At 38.8% G+C, this 23073-nt stretch overlaps 1 protein-coding gene across 1 annotated transcript in view; it reads right to left on the reverse strand.

Moving 5' to 3' along the window:
* The window catches only part of unc13a (unc-13 homolog A (C. elegans)), a 67624-nt gene extending 46007 nt beyond the window's left edge, over positions 1–21617 (reverse strand). Inside the window, exons 1-10 of the mRNA XM_088424871.1 lie at positions 21269–21617; positions 6884–6913; positions 6705–6804; positions 4161–4278; positions 3483–3606; positions 3317–3387; positions 2812–2866; positions 2326–2355; positions 1943–2138; positions 99–218 (exon numbers count right to left, since the gene is read on the reverse strand). Of these exons, the coding sequence (XP_088280997.1) occupies positions 99–218; positions 1943–2138; positions 2326–2355; positions 2812–2866; positions 3317–3387; positions 3483–3606; positions 4161–4278; positions 6705–6804; positions 6884–6913; positions 21269–21290 (866 nt within the window). The 5' untranslated portion in view covers positions 21291–21617. The remainder of the gene's footprint in view (positions 1–98; positions 219–1942; positions 2139–2325; positions 2356–2811; positions 2867–3316; positions 3388–3482; positions 3607–4160; positions 4279–6704; positions 6805–6883; positions 6914–21268) is intronic.
* Between the last annotated feature and the right edge of the window lie 1456 nt (positions 21618–23073).

Here is a 23073-nt window from a genome sequence, read left to right on the forward strand (position 1 = left end):
AGGACAAGTCCATCAATGACGTCACAGCGAGACTGAGTCACAGGCTGGAGCAGAAGGAAGAGGATAGGGAGTAGCTCAGAGGAGGTACAGAGACCCACCTATCGGACAGCGAATGCCTACTGTCTAGAGAATACTGACGACTGGTGCGTCGGCTCGACCCTGAGCCTGAGTCGATATCACTGCGCCCGTTGGTTGCCAAGTCTAAACTATCATAGGGTCTGGTAAGAGGAGCGGGGAAAAGGGAGGGGGAGAGGTAGGAAAGGAGCATGAGTAGAGCTCAATTTAGGCAAAAAAAAAAGATTCAATAAAAAGGGTTCTTAGTCACTCACACCGACATACAAAAGACAACCGTAAGCGCACACGCAATCTGTATACAAGAGCAGTGCGCCGCGCCCCAGCGTACTTGTATACACTGAAGCCAGGCTTATTCTCTGAGGGAGGAAGAGCACAGTGGGGAAAGCATGTACAACAAAGTGGAACAAAACATGGCCGCCGGGGCCCATTCGTCTTAGGGGCGATACGCTCGAAGACTTCAAAGTGACTTATTCTTCAGGAATACTCTGTTGTTTTTTTTCTTTGGGATTTTATACATTAAGAGTAAGGCATGTTCCTCCTGTGTTTGAACAAATTAAACACTCATATTAGGTACACCAAGGCAATCTACAGCGATCAGTGCTGGAGCTGTGTGAAATATTTGTTCATTATGCATTTAATGGTTTTATTGTTTTTGTAGTTTGTACCAGAAGTAATTTGCTCAAATTTAGAACAGATAGTGAGGCGAAATAAGGCAACCAAATAAGGCTTGAGACCCGTATTTAATTTGCTGTTGTATCTAAAATCATCTTTCCCAGTGAAATTAATAAAAATGCCAGCAATAAATTCCAGAACCCCCCTTTTAAAACAAACATACATTTAATAATGTTTTTTAATACAAAAATACACCTCTACAATATTGCACTTGATACAAATAAAAAACTTTTTTGCTTCAGTTCAGTTAACTGATACCGTAACAAAGTTGCAGTATAATTTATCACAAAGAATAAAAAATAATGTATATATATGTGAATATTATGATATTAATTGTGTCTACAGGTGTTGCACTACCATTTGTGTTCAAATATCCGTTTCCAATGCGGCATTACATATTCATTATAACTATTCATTAGCCTGTTTATGTTTGAGTCCAAATTTTGAGCATTGGTTCTGGTGGTGCGTTTTGTCTTTGTTTGGTCAAAGAAGACAGTGGCTCCATGATGGATGGACAATAAATCAATTTAATTCAATAAACTCATCGTTTTAAAAATCAAGGATTTGAAAATGAGCTAATGGCTTTTTGCCTTATTTGTTAGCATTAAGCTAAATGAGCTTATCTAAAGCAAAGAGGATGTTTTAAATCCACAATATGCAATTTTCTTTCATTTGTCTAGTTTGACAGTACAATTGTGCTGTGAGTGGCAATAAATACTGTAGCTTGAAGCCTTTTATCTGCCAAATTGCTGCTTGTTGTCAAATGAGATGAATTGAGCTCGCTGTCACCGAACAGCACTCATATCCTCAAATTCTTTCTTTTTTTACGTAACAATTTGCTTACATTGATTCCATTGATGCATGAGTTCTAGCAGATAGCTGTGATATTAAAAGATACCACTGTAGGACTGCAGCAACGAATACTGCCTGAAGTTTTCAAACAAATGAATGTGCCGCACGTTGAAGATTGTTTGGCCTTGGCAGTCGTCTGTGTTCGACTATTTATTTATTTACAAGCACAATTATTGCTATAGTCCTTGCATTGGATCACATTAGATTGTGTCGGTGTACCTACTACCATCTTTCTGTATAAGGTTTGACGAAAATCTCCATGGCAACCTCAACCTGAAAGATGCACGTAAGCCACTTGATTCATTTAGAGAGAACGGTGATGGTGATGATAGCGATGCGCTACCTCATGTCCCCTTGGTCGTAGTCCATGTCCTGGATGTCGTCGTCATACTGGTGTCTGTAGTGATGTTGTCTGATGGGATACTGGTGCATGGAGGCATTGGGCTGAGATGTAGTGTAAAAGGGAGGCGGCATGCTGTTACTGGTCTCGCTGCGATAGTCGCTGTCCCTGTCGTCCACGGCACTGTCGGGGTCGTCATCTGTTCGCACAAACACAAAGTGCAGAGATGAGCGAACAGGGAAAAAGCACAAATGTCTTTTGAGCAGTAATAGAAAGAGAAGTACTGTATATGACTACTGGGGAAAATTAACGAGAAGATCATTACTTGCATGTCAGACAGGGACAGTAAATAAAGATTTATGAGCACAGACGCATCAAAGACTTACTTTGCTGATCCCCCCACAGACTCCAATTACCTGCAAGGAGATAAAGGGATGCAAAAAGCACATAAGGATCATGAATAAAGTACATTGCCTCAAAACTTCCAGATGATAAGAATGGGAAGGCAATTGCTCCATCTGTCATAAATTGGAATGGGGGTGCAGAGGGTTGAAGGTTCGAGTAGCATTCCCATGGTGCACGAATGTTTGTGCCGTCTTCAGTTACATGTTAGCGTGACAACAGAGTGATAAAGACAAACATATTATACTAGCCACTTCATTTTCACTTCATATCAAGCAGTCATACGATGTCTGCTCTCGATTAATCAGTTTTCTCCCCCAAGCCTTATTACCACCTTCCACACAATTCCAAACTCTCCAGTTGCTAAATGAGCCTGGGAGGAGGGAGTGCAGTGGCATAAAAAAGAGACATCATGTCATGCCAGGAGGGGTGGTGGATGCAGAGGAAGTGGTTGGTCACTTCACACTCACAGCACTGCGTGGACGGTGCCTGGAGAGGCCTCTCTTGCTCCTCTTGATAGGCATACTAAAAGATGTAAAAACAAAAAAAGCAACTTTACAAACACCCGCAGGTATTCATGTTGTATTAATTTAAGGGTTTCAATGAGATGTATGTATGTGTGTCCAAGCTTGAGGATGACATGTATACCCCCTGGGGTGAGAAGGAGATTTTTAATACTGGATAGATAGATAGATAAATGGATGGATGGATAGATAGATAGATAGATAGATAGATAGATAGATAGATAGATAGATAGATAGATAGATAGATAGATAGATAGATAGATAGATAGATAGATAGATAGATAGATAGATAGATAGATAGATAGATAGATAGATAGATAGATAGTTTTGGTTACAGCTAGCTGTGGGATCATAGTCGCATGTCATCAGTCTCATATCACCTGTCCTATGCAGAGAAATAGAGAGAGGAGAGAGTAATGGACACAGTATTGGCACACAATAAATCTCTTACATCTTGGTCTCTCATGGCATTCAGTTGCTCAAGCTTCTTGGCCCAGTATCGTGCCTCTTCTTCTGGAATGTCTGCAGGCAGTGAACACAACATTTAAAATGATGTTCTTGATTTAACTTTAATAAAAAAATGAATCAAGACCAAAAATACTACAAAGATGCCAAACCTAGTGGCAGTTCGAAGCGTGTGTCCAACAACAGCCTGTGAAAGGTTGGATCTTTCGTGCCGCAGATTTCATTCTCTGCCATGATTACGTTGGAGTCCAGCGTTAACCATTGACCTGGACCCTCCTGGGAATGAAAGGGGAACATGAATTGAACATAAAAACCATCAAAATTTCAATCAGTGGTATCCATTTACAATTCAAAGGTACAGTATGTGAGGTTGTCAGTGGTGGGCCGTTTTGTTTTTCCCTGGCATCTGTCGTTGATGTAATTTGTGTCACCTGTCATGAGCTCTAGTGTAGCTCTAGTGTTTTGTGTTTCACCCAGCTTCTGTGAGTAATAAATCGTTTTATAGAGCCCATCTCATCCTGCCTCCCTGGATCCGCCTTCCCCATCTGTCGCCAACATGCCGCACCGACATGACACTTGGTGGACTTCATAAAACTTTGTTGACAAATAATTTAAAATTATTAATAATTATTTAAAATTCTGGCAGTATCACGTATAACGATAAATTTTCAATTGCTGATGAGGGTTTATTGATGTTTTAATGCTCTGGAAAATAACCTGTGTTGCCCAGTAATGCGTATGTGTGCTTCTGAGGGGGCCGAATCACTGAAGGCCTAAGTGTGAAATGCACGGACCGCCACTGGAGGTTGTACTGTTATAATACCACATACCTCATTGGACTGCCGGATGCTACTCAGTGGGATCCATAAGGTACCCACCATGGTGTCCCAGATCAGGCCTTTATTCCACACCTCAACTGTTAGGCCAAGGTCCAAGCGATTTATCTCGCTATCAGTCAGAAAGGAGTAGGAAGAAGGGTTACAGCACAAAAAACATCTTGGTCATTTAGTCACTAGGAAAAGACAGCAAACAGGTAGCTGATGTTTGGAATTTGACCAAAAAAAAACTACTAAATCTTCTCACTTCTCCTTCATGTACAAGCAGGCAAGCTTCCTGAGGCTCAGGCTCAGAGTCTTAACTGATTCAAATTCTAATAATAGCAGCCGCCTTGATATGAAAATGCATGTCCGTCTCCTTGGAAGGCAAGGATATAATCTAGTAAATGGCAGCATGTTGTGCCGCTTCATAAAATGGGGAAAAAAATGAGAAGAGGAAATGAGCAGGGAGAAGGCGAGGCGAGTCAGTTATTTACAGAGAAAGTGTTCATTAGCTGTGCTGTAAACTTCAAATGCTCAAATTCTTTAGCTGTGCCATCTGTTTGGGCGTTTGGAATTTCACGTATTTATCATGATTGTTTCAACTTTCCACACTTAACTAGAGATATGTATATGATTACATATCACCTTTGGCACAATGGCAATACAGATTCTTGTGAAATATGAGTTATTTTGGAGGTATATGGATTAATAATCAGGAAGTAAAATGGCTGGCTCCCTTAAATCCTGTCTCTCAATGTGAAGCTGCAATGCCCATGCATGACGTCGTCTCATGAAGGCATGTGATGAGTCTGCATGAACAAAGTCATGTCATTTTCTCTGGTCAGGTGGGGCTGCTTCTGAGAATTCTCCAAGAGGAGTGAATGGAGGAAAATCCTTTTTTTTGTGAGGAAATAACTTTCTTACATGGTCAAAATCTCCAAAGATGTTATTTTGCATAATACAGGCCCTTTACATTTACACACACCAACACGAGGCATTTAAGCCCTAATTTGAGGCCACTACATAGGTTGATAATGTCAAAAACAACAGAAAAAAGTACTATCCCCTCAAAGATTCCATTTGGACTTCTGTACCTCAAGGAGCAGCTGGTCAGCTGACCTGAGGTTCTGAGCAGGGACATATTCTAGGGATGAAGGAACTCTGAGAGGAAAGGAAGGGGGACACTATTCAGAGACTTACAGAAAATAAGTAGGAGCAAAAAAACTTGACTAAAGAACACAGGTAGGAGACAGGCCAGGTGAGAAGTTATGTACTCCTTCTTACATGTTCCAATTAAGAGAAAAGACCTGGACTTTTAAGGAAAGGGTGTGCTAAGATTAGTGTTAATATTAGAATGTTACTCAACACATTGTCTGTGCAAATTATACATGTTTGTGCTCGTAAATAGATTCACTTTGCTTTAGTTCCCATGGGTGGAAAAGCAGATCACTCACATTTATTGTTGTTGTTTTATTAGTCACACTCACTGACCGAAACCTTTGAGTACAAACTACCCACACAAACTCTGGTTACACACAGTAAAATAAAAAAGAAAACCATCAAGCCACCATAAGCCATTGTAGTGGAGTGCCCAGCAGACATCTGTGGCTATAACCACAATTGGACCTTAAGTCATCATGTCATGTTCTTAACTTGGATATCTTCATATGGATGACTCACGACTAGCTAAATGACAACAGAAGCTGCCGCCCAACGAGAGGAAATGTCTCACACCCACTCATCTAGTTCTTTCTGTCATTATTCAAAGTTTGCGCATACAGAGGAGCAGTTGATCACAAAGAAATGACAAAGTTGGAATGTCACTGGTGGAATTATATATATATATATATATATATATATATATATATATATATATATATATATATATATATATATATATATATATATATATATATATGAGAGATTGGCCACAACTAACAGTGCCAACCAAAAAAGAGCATGATCTTTGTTCAGACAGCCTTTTAAATGCATTACTTAATCTGCATCCCATTATAAAGTCCTTGTGAGAACTAAAAGGAGTTCAGTCAGTGTATATAAATAACAGTGCGATAATTAAAAAAAGATGATAAATAAAAAAAGGGCAAATAAAAGAGAAATACATTCTAAATGCCATAGCTGAGCCTTCCCACTGTCCCCCGCAGGGTAACATTAGTGTTTATGTGAGCTATAGCACCCTCCATTAATCTTGTCAACGGTTGCCTATATCTGCCATCTGGCGTTAATGCTGTCGATATTTTGCAACCATTTCCAACTCCATATATAACTCCCAAAAACACAAACATATATGAACTGCAAAGTCAATTAAAAAAGGCCAATTGAAACTGTTGTTCTTATTCTCTAAATGAAACCACTGTCTTCTCCCAAAAATAAATAAAAATAAAATGAAATCCTCCAAATCCCTCCCAAGTAGTGATTATTGCTCCAGGCAATGCAAATATGATGCTCAGTATATGGCAGGTGGCAAGATGAAGTTTTGTATGAAGAGATATCCAACCGGAATAACGAAAGAGCGTTTGAAAAAAAAGAATGACTCACAACATAAAATCCTGTTCCCAGCATGGCTGACTGCCACGCACGGCGATGGTGGTGCTCTTGACATTTTGCACTTTGAGGGTCACGTACGTGTTGAATTTTTCTGCAGGTTTAAGAATGCAAAATATTTACAATTGCAGCCCATGTAATACAAGCCAGAGTACAATGATTACAAATCTTACCTTGTGGTCCATCAAGCTTGGCTTTTTTCACTGCAAAGACACACAATTAAAAATCACACAATGCACATGTGCAAATGCCAGAATTAGTTTTCTCATTAATGGATATTGCAATCCTGTATATTTACACTTGCAATACCCCAAAAGTGGTAATACCTGGAGTACTTTTTTTTTTTTTTAAAATGCCTCAAAGTTCAAACATCAAACGATCTTGTGAGACTTCAGCGTAGTGATTATCTAAAAGATTGTCTGCAAACCTCTAGCTTTATTTCATAGTACTGAGCATGCCAATGCCTAAAAAGGAGCACATCATAATTTTCTCTACGACGCAGGTCCAGCCTATCGCGTTTATGATTTTGGAAAGACCACACCAGACCTGAATTTGGTGGATTTGATTGAGGCACGCAGTCACACGGATTAGAGTTCCGGGGACATGTCTGGTGCTTTTCATCGTATTTATGTAAATATGAACACGGCATGTGAAAGTCCCTCTGTGTCATCACAGGAATCATTTCTTTGAATGAATTCTAATCATTATCATTTCAAAACTATATTTTATACACACACCCATCCTGTGACTGTACAGAAAAATATAAGTGAGTGAGGGGTTGGTGCCATATGATCACACGATCGCAGTGGATGGCAGTTTCCAGATCTAGATTATTTTATCATGTACAACGACCTGATGGAATAAAATTGAGTAAACACTTTTTTTCAGTAATATTGCACCATCTTATTTGCACAATCATTTTAAACAGCTCAAATGGACAGTGTGATAATGAGAAGTATTCCAGATCGCCAGCCTCCACACTTCTATGTACTTGCCTTACGATGGAGGTGGTAGAAGTGACAAAGTCCTCAAGGGGGCTGAGAGAAGAGGTGGAAGCAGTCCCGCCTTCATGTTCCCCACTGCTCTCTACCAGTTTACCCTTTGCCCTCCCTCTTATACCATTGAACTTCTTCGTACAATGTGCATTGGTTCTCAATGTGCCGTAGGAGGACTCATTTACAATAGCTGTGACTTGCTCCCAGCACAAATTAAAATAATCGGCCTGTGCAATATGTATAAGTATATGCCGTATACTTGCAGTATACGGAATATACAGTATATGCTTTGCGTGCTTCAACCTCCCGGACAAACAAATCAGACTCCTCTCTGGTGAAGTTTGGTGTCTTCCACCTTCTGCCATGTCTGCACTTTCCATGTGAGTCAGATGCGCCACAATTAAAGGGCTGGAAAGTGGCCTCTTTGATGACATGATTGGTGCCTGCTACATTTAGACAGCATCGGTCTACTTACGACAAACTGAGTCAGTCCATGTGAAATTGCCATATCTCTGTCTGGCCCCACCCCGAGCAAATCTGCACTGCGCCATGGCCAGACTTTCATGTTGGCACAAAAACAGGGCCCTTAGTGCCAAATGAACTAATGTTTTCTAGGAGCTCTATCATACAAAAACACTGCAAAATATCTGTAACACAAAACATAATTCACCGTAATATACAGTATGTCAATTTTCTATAGTGTTTGTCCTCATGGTTGCAGTTGAATAGGAGCCTATTCCAAATTACTTTAAAGTGAAAAACACGCTGAACTAACGGTCGCTATCAATTAGAAATGTGTATGTAAGCATTCATAATTAATTATTGATAGGGCTGCAACTAATGATTATTTTAACATTCATTTAAACTGCTGATTTATTTTGTTAATATCTGAGTCTGATTAAAAAAACATTTCACATCACTTTATTGAAAAAGGGCATTTCGTCAAATTGACATTGCGCAACCATTTTTTTATGATTTGATTGTTGGTTTGGTCCATGACATGACAAAAAATATCAGCAAACATGTTGACCATCGTTTTCCAAAATGAAAGCAGGTTTCTTTTTTTCTTTTGACTCAACAAAGTTAGCGCTGATAACTAATGATTATTTTAATAATTGATGAATCTGTCGCTTTTTCATCAATTAATCTGATTTTTTTAGCCGGTGCTAAATTATTGACAATTGCATTCCAAAGTAAAAGCAGATGTTTGCAAATGTTATTACGATTTAACGCACTGATAAGCAGTATGATTTCAAAGACAACAAAATAAAAAAATATATATATATTTAGTGGAAATGCTGACATTCTGAGTATTGTGATCATTTTTGATGTGTAAAAAATCCTGTAGATTATTTAAAAATCGTTATAGATTAATTTCATTCCTGATTCATTGTCAATTCATCGATAAATTATTGCACCTCAAATACAATGACAGTTTGCTTTGATACGGGACAAGAGAAATCTGGGAATATTTTCAGTCGAGAGCTTGAAATTCTGAGCATTGAGGTCTCAGAATGATGAACCAATAATCAAAAAATATCTATTGGTTAAATTGGCAATCAGCTACTTGCAGCTCTAATTGTTATCATTATATAAAAAAGAAAAATCTGAGATTGTGCTCCCTAGTCCCCAATTTAGTGAGCAAGCAAAACTCACTACACTTTTTAGTACAATGGGGAAACGTTTCACAAGATTATAAAGCCTCCTCCTCCGCACTCAGAATCGCTGGTGACATCGGACATTTTAAAACCACAGTGTTGTTAAGGGCCCATTCATTATTCATTCTGACCAACAGCGTGGCTGTATAACTAGCGTCCCGGCGTTCAGAAGTAAGGCATTAATATTAACAGCACTGACTTTTCATCCCTGCTTCTTGCCTTGTTTCACAGCCCTGATGCCACGTTGGCATTCAAGAGAAGGCTCTGTGCTCTGTTACACCATGTACAAGCAAACATGCACAACAAGCAGCATTGTCATGATAGGATGACTGGCCTTCAATCTCTGCATCACATTAAATCTGCCTGTCTTTTGAAATGCTTACATAAACTGTGGTGAAACAAATACAACAACCTTAATCCGGGGCTATGTATTGTATGTATGCATTTATATATCAATGGTTTATTTAATAAATATTTTAATTCCATTATTTATATTATCTCAATTAACAATTTTTTTTCCAAGTTACATGAACACAAAACTTGTGAAAATATATATGAAAATGTACCGTTTTAAAGAAGAAAAAAATAATTTTAAAGAACCAATTTTAGGGGGAAAGGAACAGCTAAATTATTGAAAAAATTAACCCTCTTGATAATGTAAAAGGATGCGTAAGTTAGGATGAAAGCATAATGGGATATACCTAACCCAGAGTCCAAAATCCAAGATCAAAATTCATAAAAAAGTCAAATTTCGACGTTGCATTGTAATTTGTGGCACCACAGGATTAAGGATTAACCTCACACTGTGAGTGTTTTGTTTTATTTGTTTTATTTCATACCACCTTCATGCTGCGGATAAAGTTTAATTAAACCATAGAACATGAAATTGGATTGATTGCTAGGCTAGGGCTTTACAATTAATCGAATTTTAATTGCGATCGCGAAATTAATATTTAAAAAGGCCCCTACCAGTACATGTCAAATCAAGCATTTACAGTCATCCTACCACCAGGGGGCAAACGCAAGGTTAAGTTGGTTTCACTGGCTCCGGAGGTATCAGGTTTCAATTCCACCTTAAAAGCCTTTAGATGACAGTTTCTCTCATGTTTGCATGCCAAAAGCCTCTGCTTTTCTCAGCCCCTGGTATACGCTCATATTTGTCAAGTGAGACCCGTTTTGGAAAATCCGATTAGCAAAAATTCAAATAAATTGGGTTTGAAATGACCAAAAATGACATTTTTTTACTGCTAAGTCCATACTCACTTCGAGTGATTCTGGTACATTTGTATTGCTTTTCTTTCTTGCAAAAGAACTTCAAGGCTGTTCTAGGTGTTACAGGTCTGTTGTAGTGTATGTTTGCTTCTAAGTAGGCTAGGTTTGCACTCAGCAAGTTTTTGCCATAATTATTATTGACTTTATTTTTGTTTATAATTATTATTTTTAAGTATCAAGTCTTGTATATACAGTATATACTGCTTGTGTAAAAAAGTGCAATAAATAGATGTTTGACCAAACATGCTGAATAATCATGATTAATAATCATGATCGCAATATTCACCAAAATAATTGTGATCATTATTTTGGCCATAATCGTGCAGCCCTATTGCTAGCTGAGAAATAAGAAATCTTCTGGCTGCTCAGTACAGTTACATATGGACAAACAATTCATACTCACAAAACATAATTTGTAAATGTAAGCATCCAAGCATATTTAGGTCCCACTTTCAGGCTTCAATAAATACACAGTTGTGTTCAGAATGTTTTTCAAGTAAATGACAGCCACCATACAAGACACCATACAAATGCTGTACAGAATTGGCCCATCCTTGTTTTCAAATGAAACCCTGTGAGATGGCTACACATCTGTTGTGCTTTTCTTGCAATGAGTGTTGTTTGTGAAGTGCACTGATCCCCAAGGAGACATTCTCTTTACAGTGAGGAGATACAGTGTGCCATTAGAGATTTGTTTCTCAAGGGACGCTGAGTCAATAACCAGTCTCACATCATACTGTGCATATTCCTGAATACTTGACACTCATGCTTCCACCCTTCAACAATCGGCTTGTTTAAGCACCAGTATGCTGACACTGCTAGATTATTTTTCCTCAACAATAGTGCCTAACGTTTGACTCTGAAAACAAAGTTATGTTTTTTTGTTTTTATTTTGGAGGCTTAGCATGCGCATGTACTCCCGCACTCCTCTTGACTCATTCATCAGAGGGATAACTGATGGCCATTATTATCTCAAGGGGTGACAGTGTGACACTACTATTTTAAGAAGCCAGTTTGTCCACACTGATTAAGATGGTGCTTTGCTGTCACCGCCTGGGAGAACGACTCACAATGAGCTTCTTCATCTTGATACATTGGAGCTTGTTGCCACCAGCAGAAGCCCAACCCACAACCTAATGCTACAGTAGATAAGTGAGTTAATTTATCTGGACAGTTCAAGAATATATCCACTGCAGTATCATATTATGTTGCACAAAGCAATACTGTCAGCGAGCAGTGTTTTATACATCATCCTCGAATTACAGTATATTGTTGTGTCGTGTCTAATAAGTGTATTTACTGTAATTTCCATAAGTAATTTGACTAATTTCATAAACATGCACAGTAGGTTTCAGAGGTGGGAAGTTCATCACAGACGGACCGCCAAATGACAACATTTTAAAAACGACATACTATGACCAACAGAACTGTACATTTCATCCGTCGTTTTAATCTGTCATTATCATTGCCACTATCAATGTCACCTGACCAGTTGGTAATGGTTTGACATGTCACCCAGTTGTATCTCAAAATTTCTGAGAAATGCCATAATACTTGGGAGCATGTAAGTGTTACCATAGTCTAAATAGGCAGCAAGCACACATGCATGCACCCAGGAATTGTCGACACATAGCCGGGGTTCTCGCAAACTGGCAGTAAATGTCTCCAGTTTTCAAAACCTCCGCCCAAAGTGGAGATTTGCGCAATCGCCTGCTTTTGCGGTTGCATGTAACCATCTTAAACCGGAGATTTGTGTCATCGTGCAACTATTTTTACCACTAAAGATGTAGGTACCGGTGACACCAGAGGCGGACATTCTTTCTAATTATACGGAATTTGGCAATACTACTGCCGCCTAGCGACTTGGCATGCTTGTAAGTGAATAAAACTACACTGTGCTGGATTCGTATAGACACAAATTCTTTGACTAAACAAACAACAACAACGAAGTGGAGACTATGTGAGTTTAAATAAGCTAGTTACGTGTAGATACGTATGTGCTAAAGAATGAGTATGCAGCAGTTAGTATTAAAAGAGAACATCTTTAAAGTATTGCACTGAGCAACACTTTCCTCTCATTGAAGGTAGCAAGCAAAGTTGGGAGGTCACAATGTTTACGCTACGTTTCAGAGTCATGGTTTCATGAACTGAAATGACTAAAGGCCTAGAGCTAAAAGCAATTATTGGAATTAACTAATAAGAAATTTTTGTGTTAATATGCTTTATAAATATACCGGTAATTTGAATGACAAAATCATTTGCACATAGGCAAAACATTCTTGGGTGCCTAGGAGGTAATCAGTAGGCACAGAGCATAGTGAAAATCTCACTCTGTTCGCCTCTTAGCCAGGAAATGCAAGATAGAAATTTCAACCCCCCCAACCCTCCCAAAAAAAGAACTTCATTTTCTATTAAATTAAGCGTTGCAAATGTGAATTTTGTTTTCTGCTTGGAAAACAATGACTTCAGGGAGTGAAAGCTTTTTAAATCATATTATTGCTCCCTAGTGGATGTGATTGCATATTGCACACAAGTGCCAGAAGAATACAAATAACCAATGTATAGCTTAATGTCATTGTATGCATAATCAGTGTTGTTTATTGAGTTTTGCCAAATGTTTGCGTGATGTTTTACTTCATGGTTGCTGACTAATTCTAGTCACATTCATATCACATTCTTTTTCAGAAGCAGCACATCAGTGACATCTATGAGCACACCTTAAAAAAACAAAAACCACAAATACACATCAGTCCGCACATTTGTACATATCAGTACAGCATAAACTGTGATTCTAAATAAACTGTTTGAAAACGAATCCATTATGGATGGTTGCCTGCTGTCAGCTTATGTAGTGCTTCTTTTGACTTCCATATTAGGGTTTGGCTTGGTGGCGTCACATGTGCGTTGTCAAAGTGGTCCTTCCATCGCTTGAACATACAGTTTGCTGGCAATGAAAACACACAGCAACTTTATCCACCACATCGTTGTCAGTCTTTCTCTTTTTAAGGCTGAAATTTTTCGCAATGGAAGATTTTGCTCTTCTTTAACAAACAACATTCAACTCAACTTTGTCTTTTCGTCAGTCACTCAACCATAAGCAAAACAAGCCAGATCAGAGACGTCACTAGCACTGGCGAGAAAAAAAACAACGACCAAAATCAAGAAGAAATGGATAGTTATAATTAATATTATCAAATACTTTGTTATCATGAAATACATGTATTACAAAAGTTAGGCATCTCAAAATTGATATGTAATATATTGGAAACTGAATATCGTTTTGCGATACACATATTGTGTTGTTTCTTATCACAAGCCACTGATATATTGATATTATCGCCCGGCCCTAGCCATTAACATTTGGCTGACGTTTGCAGTTTGGGCAAACTTCCAAAAATAACGGGCCACAAACGACGGAAGGGGGTCCACGTACTGATGGGACCAGCAAATAAAAAAATTAAAATGCCCAACTATGTTAGGTTCATTGGACTCAAAATCCGGGAAAGTCAAACAGATAGCTCACGTAAGCAAAGCCCACTTGATTTCAAATGCATTGCCACTGTCACCTTTGCACGACGCAGAATACAAATCTGTGAAAATGGATACTTGGCTTTTTGATATTCCTGCATCAAAATTGTTCATAGGTGTGAATGTGCATGAATCGTTGTTTCTGTGTGTCCATACAGTGATTGACATGTAATCCATCCAAGGTGAGAGGCATCCCTCATGCGATGTTACAACGTGATTTGTCAGACTTCAAAAGTGAAACGTTTTCAAGAAACGCTAGCCGCTATCATCCTGCTTTGCTATTAATTACAGTCCAAGACATTTCATGCGAATTTCTCCTAAATTCTCTTGAGACCAAGCTCATTTGCCGGCGAGGCGGTCACACACCCTGGGGGGACACGGCGCTGATTGCCTGGAAGCTTCTTCTTTACTCCCTTCCTTTGAAACAGTCGCTAAATGGCAGACGCACCCTTGTCAACACTCCTCCTCAAATGCAGTTTCCTCCCTGCAGCCCCCAGCAGCCAGTCCTCCCCCAGCCTCCTCCTCACTCTCCCCGATGAGCTCCCGCTGCCATGTGGCGAGCGTGCACGTGTGCACCCTTCCGCTGCCTTTCTCTCATGCTCCATTAATCTCTGTGTGTGAGCTGGCACAGCGAGCTGCATCCCCAACTCTAAAAATAACCACTTCGGCGTGACAGGGTTGGGGGGTGCCGGAAAGGATAGGAGGGAAGATTGGGTGGGTGGGGGGTGTTAAGAGGGGTACTCGCTGCTTGAAGGCATATAGGACTATAGGCGTAAGGCAGCGCTACTGGGGAAGCGGAGAGAGGATGAGTGCTAAATATGTTCTGAAGAAAATGCTGATTCCATTGCAAGATTTCTCCTTTTTCAAATAGGAAATCTAGGGAAAAGAAAGCAATCACATGTAGGGCAGATCAAGCAATGCATATTTCCTGAGATGGTCCACTTAAGATGTCACATCCTGCTCTGTGCAATTGATGGTGCAATGTGAATATTGGTAATGTATTCCATTCCATAGCTTCTAAAAGCTTCTCTCACTTTGACTTTTTATTGGTGTTAAGTAAAACACTTGCAAAATTCTTTGCCAAATGTGCAATATATGGAGGTTGGGAGAACATACATATACTGTATGTACAATGCTCTCCTTGGTCACAGCATTGCTGCAAAATCTAATGAGATCAAATACAAAGGACTGCCGTGATAATTTGGATTTGTTTGAATCTCAAATTTGATTTCAACAATTAATTTAATCTTAAAGTCATTTTTAAGCATTTATTCCCCTAATGAAGGCTGAATCACATCCATATTTACCAAAATGTGTTAAGTACCTTGAATTGTTGACTCTATGCTTATGAAAATATGTTTCGCATCAAGTAGGACTGTGTAAAACAGAATTATAAAAAAGTGGATTTTAATTCAATGTAAGGCTGCTCGATTTTTGGCCAAAATAATAATCAGGATTAATTTGGTCAATATTGCCATCACGATTATTAATCATGATCATTCATCATTTTTGGTCAAGCTTGTCTATTTATAACACTTTTTTTTAAACAAGCAGTATATATAAACATAGCTTCAAGATTTGATACTGAAAAATAATAATAAACAAATAAATAAAGGAAATAATAATTATGGCAAAAACTTTGCACACAGGGCAACACAGCTAACTTACTCGCTGAGTGGAAACCAATGAAAAATATGAAGCCTGCTTTGAATCAAGCACATACTACAACTGGCCTGTAACGACACCTACAACAGCCTTAAAGTTTGTTTTTTTTGCAAGAAAAATCCAAAAATCCAAAAAAATAAAACAGCAGAAGTACCAGAATCACTCGATGTGAGTATGGACTTCGCAGTCAAAATGTCATTTTTGGCCATTTCAAACCCAATTTAATCCAATTTTTGCCAATCATTCTCACACTGGGGCTGGTGAGAGGCTGCTAAAAGTAACAGAATCACTCAAAGTGAATATGAAGAGATCGGATTTTTCAAAATGGGTTTCTATTGACAGCTAGTACGGTATATTACGGGCTGAGAAAAACAGAGGATTTTAGCATGCAATCATGTGGGAAACATTGTCATCTAAAGGCTCTTAAGGTGGGATTGAAACCTGATATCTCCGTAGCACGCCAGCAAAACCAAATTCAGCATTGCCATAACATCCTATTCTTGACACGAAAGAAGATGCACGGGATCTCGCCGGCGTGCGTTTTGCAGCACTTGCTACGTGCGGCTTTCCTCGCAGCCAGCCGATATTTTCCCATGCAGGTAGATGGAATCTACAGCATACAAGAACAACTTTGCCAGAAGTTATTTACCGTATTCACCAGAGAACTCCTCCGCCATGTTTTCTGCCCGATGCTTAATGAAGTCCCTTGCGTTTGCCCCCTTGTGGTAGGATGACCGAAAGTGCATGAGTTGACATATCCTGTACAGCACTACGCAGCCGGCTTTTTAAATGTTAATATCGCCGATTATCATCTTAAATAATCGTGGCAGCCAATATCGCGATCAAAAATTCAATTAATTATGCAGCCCAAATTCAATGTAATCAGGAGAAATTCATTCTCACATTATCAGTGGGAATGAAACAGTGTATATTGCAGTGATGGACCGTCAGGGCCAGCAAGGCCCTCTCTGCTGGTCTAACATAACCTGACATCATTATCATAACTATAGTAAACTATAATAATTATAACAAGTATAATGAAAGTCAATTTCATTTTAAATTCATTTTTCTAAATATACATACACACACACACACACATATACATATACATATATATATATATATATATATATATACATATATATATATATATATATATATATATATATATATATATATATATATATATATATATATATATATTTATATATATAGAATGTTATATCCATTTGGTTACACCCATTCTAGTGTTGTAGTTTTAAGTTGGAGTTTTTAGCCAATTAGAATTTAGCTAACTTTGTGTCGCCAGGCTGTATGTAATCTGCCTGCTTTCGGAGGCGCTAGGGCATTTGCTTCAACAGTTGTGGGGTTCTGCGCAAGCTTAGACTAATCTACTGGAAGGTTTCATTGTTAAAGATACCGGTACTCTAATTTGGCATTATGAATTTCATTGAGTTCCATGGAATCTCTACTTCCTGCAATTCAAATTTCAATTGCAATTGTGAATCCTTTTGCCACATTGATTCAAATCCAAATTCAAGAACTGAATTGGACTTTAGGGGCAATTCTCAATTCAATACTCACGTTTACAAGAAAAACTTGATTTTGACGCAAACTTTTTTTTTTTTATGGTCACCCAGTGTGTGTGGTACAGAGCGAACTAAATGAGCTTTGACTTTTATAAATCCCTGTATGTCTTTTTTTATTTAAGACATATTTATTGAACAGTCATCATTATTTCACAAAATTAAATAGTTTAAAAGGAGAGTTAACAAAAATTAAATACCATCACAAGTCATTTTTTTCCCCTAAACAAAACCTTTTTAATGTGGATATATGTCATTTATGCTTTTTCATGTTATAATCTAGCCTCGGTCTCCACATCAAAATAGGCATATTCAGATAATGTGACAACACAAGCCATCGTCAAAATGAAGTTGTGATGTCCCATCTCTCTCGCTGCAATGCTTATCACCACTTAAGCTGACCAACATTAAACACAATTTAGGTTACCCTTGAGCCAACAGCAGAACATCATTATGACAACACTGGAGCATCGAGAGACCAAGCAGGTTGCCATGCCAACACAGAGGACATAAATGCACCAGGATGAATTTCGAACCTGACTTCCAAGCAATGAATTAATTGCTCAGATGATGCCGTAGAAGAGCTCGAGGTGTTTCATAACTCCCTGGAATGCTTGGGAGAGCTGAAGACAATCCTGAAGACACATTCGAGACAATCATCCCTTCTGCTTGTACTCTAACTGCAGGCCATTTGACTAAATACCCTAATTCTGCAAATAGTGTCTATGTTTGGGGTGGGCACAGGGAGGGGGCGGGGTCACCTCTATTAGGGCTTTAATTTGCATTTTGCATGTAATACAGCCATCTTATTTTCTACACTTGTTCTGTTCACACAAAACGGGAGCCCATTGGCGGTTAGGGTTAACTGCCAGTCAATCACCGGGCACATACAATCAACACAGACAACCATTCACACTTACATTGATCCTGTCCTTAAGTAAACTCACCTTGCTTGCAGGCAAGTCAGACATGTGAACCACTACTGTTAGCTGCTAGTGACTTTTGACCAGCCCGCAAATGGGTTTAATCTGGCCCGCGAGATGATTTTATAAAGTGTAAAAATGAGCTGATTTTTTTTAATAAATAAAAAACTTGAAATGTTTCATGATTGTTCGTAATGTTGATGTTTTATGGTTAATAATGATTTTTTGTTTTTTACTATTTTGCACAGTAATAAAAAATACTAAGGAAATGTATTTGTTGTTTTAAAGTTAAATAAATATTATACCATGATTTTATTAGTCCAGCCCACTTGGGAATAGATTTTTCTCTATAAGGCCCGCAATTTAAAACGGATTTGACATTCCAGATCTAAAACCCAGGGGCATCAAAGTGCGTTAAAAAAATAAATAAATAAAAAAAAGGTGAAAATCCTTATTTAATGCCAATTACACTTCACATGGCAAAAACGAAATATTTTCCCTGGGGTCATCCGCAACCCCCTTAGCATTGCCTCATGCCCCCCAAGGGGGCCTGTCCCACTATTTGAGAAACACTGAGCTATACTATAGAGTAACACAAAATATATATTGATAATAAAATTATTAATAAGCGCAACCCCTCTCCTCGAACTTGACTTGTGATCAGATGAGTGCGATTGATTATTTGCCTTGCAATTGATGAACGGCAACCCCATGCTGTAGTACATTTTGATAGGCTCAAGAATCTAGATCATCCACAACATTAAAAAAAGCCACACGCTAATGACATGGTTCAATTAAAAAAAAAAAAAGAAGAACATAAACTATGCCTTTAACATTAATAGAGATGGCCAAATACCGACACCTCGACTCACAATGGGAGTTGAGGTGTCTGTGTTTCAAAAGTCCAGCCATCCATCCATCCATTTTCTATAACCGCTTATCCTCCCAAGGCTTGCAGGCGCCTATCTAAGATGACTTCGGGCAATAGGACACTCAATCACACCTAAGGACGGTTTGGTTCCTCCAATACACCTGCCATGCATGTTTTGGAAGCGTGGAAAGAAGCTTGGGGAGAACATGCAACGCCACACAGGAAGGCTGGAGCGAGGTGGATTTGAACTCGTGCTAACCACTGCACCACCGATTTAAAAGTCTTTCTTTAAAACTATTTATCATGTTCGTGGCAGAGGTACAAGTGCTACTGGTACTTGGGATATTGGTGACTATTCAAGACTTGAGCACTCATACTGGTATTGGTTACTTCAGCACTACAAAACAATAAAAATGAAAACCAGTTATATAATGTTGCTTGTTTTTACGTCACATCTAGCGATGACTTCGGCAATGTATCCATTTTTAAAAACCAAATATGGCCCTTTGAGAATAAATGTTTGCCCACCACTTGCTTTTTGATGCTCACTGTGATGAGGTTTCACTTGATGTCCAAACAATAGGTTTGAACTCAGAAGGAGGAATGAAGGATCATAATATGAATTAGATACAAGTGTTGGGAGTAAAGCATTACTTTTTGCTGTAACGCGGTCGTGTAATGCATTACAACACAAAAAATATTAATATTTTACTTGATACAATGAGAGTATGCACGCAATGCATTACATGGCATTTTTTACTTTATAGTGGTGGGTTTTTTCCTCCAAATTTGCCAAAAACGCAGCGAGAAACATTGCGAGAACAGAGGAGAAAAGCCCGGAGCAAATTGTTTCTTTCTTTCTGTTATTAGTACTTGCTACTGCTGAGATCAGGTGGCAGAAGCAGACAACAGGTTGAATATGGACAGTACAGACACGAGATGGACATACGCCCATTACTTTCAATTCATCAGAGATAAAGACAAGAAGAATAGAATAGTTAGGTGCATCTATAGAACTGTCCACTTCGGTACAGTATTTTGACAAACCATTTAGAGCGGAGCCATAGTAACGTGAAGTTAGCGAAAAAAAAAACCATGTAGAGGATTGACAGTGAAAAATTATGACTGTCTAGCTCAGGGATGCCATGGAGTATTTTGTAAGTCGAAAATAGGTTGCCACTTTCTACAGTGGATTCGCCAGCATTTCTAAACCTTGTCAACTAGCAATAACGACAAGGTAAGCTATCACTAATTTTCACTGTACAATTGCTATAATCTAAGAATAGTTCTGGTGAATGTGTAACAAGGTGAAGAATATACAAAGTCAGGGAAAACTGTACGTTAAACACAATAACAGTGATGAAGACTGGCTGCTAATGTTAGCCCCACCAAAACAATTTTTTTAAACGTCTGTCCCTAACCTAGCCAACTGAACTTGAATTTGAATATTAATAATGAAATTGTGGAATGCACTGTTTCTGCATCACAATTCTGTGAAGTAATAAAGGGATTAAAAAATATATATCTTGTCTTTAAAAGTTTACAATACAATACCGATGAAATGATTTGGCCTATTTTTAGGCGTAAACCAACCTTCCACTGGATGTGTAATGAGCGTAATGAGCGACATTTACCTTGGTAAATCCATAATTTCCAGTTAAATCCATATTTCCAGTTATGTTGCTGAGAGTAATAAAAAGGTAATGCATTAGAAGTGTATTGCCTTACATTTTAAATGCAGTAATGTTGTAATGTAACTGATTCCTTTGAAATGACAATAATACGTAATAAATAATGCATTCCAGTTTTAAGTAACTTGCCCAACAATGTTACCGTTAGGGTTTAAATCAGGACACTAGACTGGAGTGGCCAAGCACTTCTAGTATGCGCCCGAACTGACACGAGAATGTGTTCCATTTTATTTCAGAGCATTTGGTACCTACTCCACAAATCAATATTGGTACCGCTACCATAATTGCACAGAGCTCTATTAGAGCCTTTTCGTTGAAAGCAATGCTTCACACAAGACTAGCACGTTAAAGCATCACAACGCTTCTTACCTCCAACACACAGCAAGGACATCTCTTGACCGGGCTTTTGGGGTCAATTCCCGGACGCTTCGCTACTTTCCCTGTGACCGTCAGTCGCCGCCGTCGAAGATGTGACACGTCCGCTTAGCAGCAGCCACACCACCGCCACCACCACCGCGGCCCGACGGGCGTCGCGATGCAACACATGAGTGGGAATTTCTTCACACTTCGCTTGACGGCGACCGCCGAGGTCCTCCCGTCGATATTTAAAGGATAAAGCGGAGTGTCCGTGCGCTAAAATGCTCTTCTCCTTCACCCGCTCAGCTCTCAGCCATCTTTGTTGGGCTTTTCAGAACCAGCGCTGAGCGGACAGCTACCCGTCTCCGAGATGACGTCACAGCGGCGTGGCGGGAGAAGGGACGTCAAATTCTTAGCCACGCCCTTTGGATATTTTTACTACGTTACACTCACCGGTTAGACTGCTTGCTACCGACACTAAATAAAGTTCTGCAAGGGAAATCTCTTATCATTTTGTGAGCATTTTAAGAAAGGAAAATACATGCTGACATGTTGCTTTCTTTTTTTTATATTTTTTTTTCTTGGTGGGAGAGTTAAAGGATTAATAAGGCAGTACGATTTCAGAGTAAATAGAAGAAAAGAATTTGTTCTCGACACTGACATCCTCATTATTCACCAATAACGCCGTTAAAATGTTAATATTTTTTCTTTCCATGATTAATTCAGTTACATCAACAAATAGCATGAATTGCGCTTGTTTGTTTCACTTCATGCTCTATGGATCCTGTTGCAGATTGTTCTTATCTGTGTTTGATATAATTCTGCTGAATGTTGTGGGCGGAGCCGTTCTAATGGGTAACAAGGCCAAATGCCACAGCCCTTTTTTCATTTATTTTTGCTTCATCACCAGTTTCGTGATGTACGTGAGTGTAGCACAACACTGCTCTCTTCTGATAACAAGTATTAATTACAACTGGCCCTCCAATTACTGCGTCTATTTTTTTGTTGTGAGGGTCTCCCAGCTCATTCTATCTAGTACAAAAGCTAATTATATGGTGCATGCATAACATGTTTGTTAATTATGCGGTGGTTGTTCGACTATATTGGTTGCAAGTATTTAATTAAATTATAGGACAAATATACAAGTAACAGTGTAACTGTAGGGGTGAATCTACAATCAGAGATTTATGAGTGCTACAGACAGGACTACTGAGCGGACGGGGGGGTTCATTTCACGGAGTGGTTATTTTACCCCCTTTCCCTTTGCGTTTGTTACATTGAAATGCCTAGCATAGCTTGTGATCTTGTTGCACATCAAACAGAAAAAAATGAATTTACGACTTCAAGAGCTATGAGTTGAAAACGCACCCTGAGGCGACTTTTGGAGTGACAGTCCCAGCAAATCCGGCGGGGATGGGACGAACACTGAGGAATAAGTCCGGCAGTGGCGGGCCGTGACTTTCACACGCACGGCTTCTGTGATGTCAGACTCTCGAATACATAGCCCCCATGCGCACACGTATGCATTACTGGGCTACACTCGCATCCGCCATTAAAACTTGTCATTATACGTGATGCTGTCAAAAGTTTAAAAAATGAATAATAATTTAAAATAAATATCCACATAATTTGATGGAGTCCAAATTATAGATCGCAGTTTAATATAAGAAGAACGTCGATTGTATTTCTTTACTATTAATTGAATATGAACGAAATAAAATCACACAAACATATTAAAAATGAATCAATAAACAAAAAAAAAAAGCTTGCACTCACCAAAACAGAGGTCACAATCGATCAGGCTTTTCAATATCTCC

Source organism: Hippichthys cyanospilos, chromosome 10 (genome assembly GCF_059441005.1).
Source record: "Hippichthys cyanospilos isolate Australia breed blue-spotted pipefish chromosome 10, RoL_Hcya_1.0, whole genome shotgun sequence".
NCBI classification, from domain to species: Eukaryota; Metazoa; Chordata; class Actinopteri; order Syngnathiformes; family Syngnathidae; genus Hippichthys; species Hippichthys cyanospilos.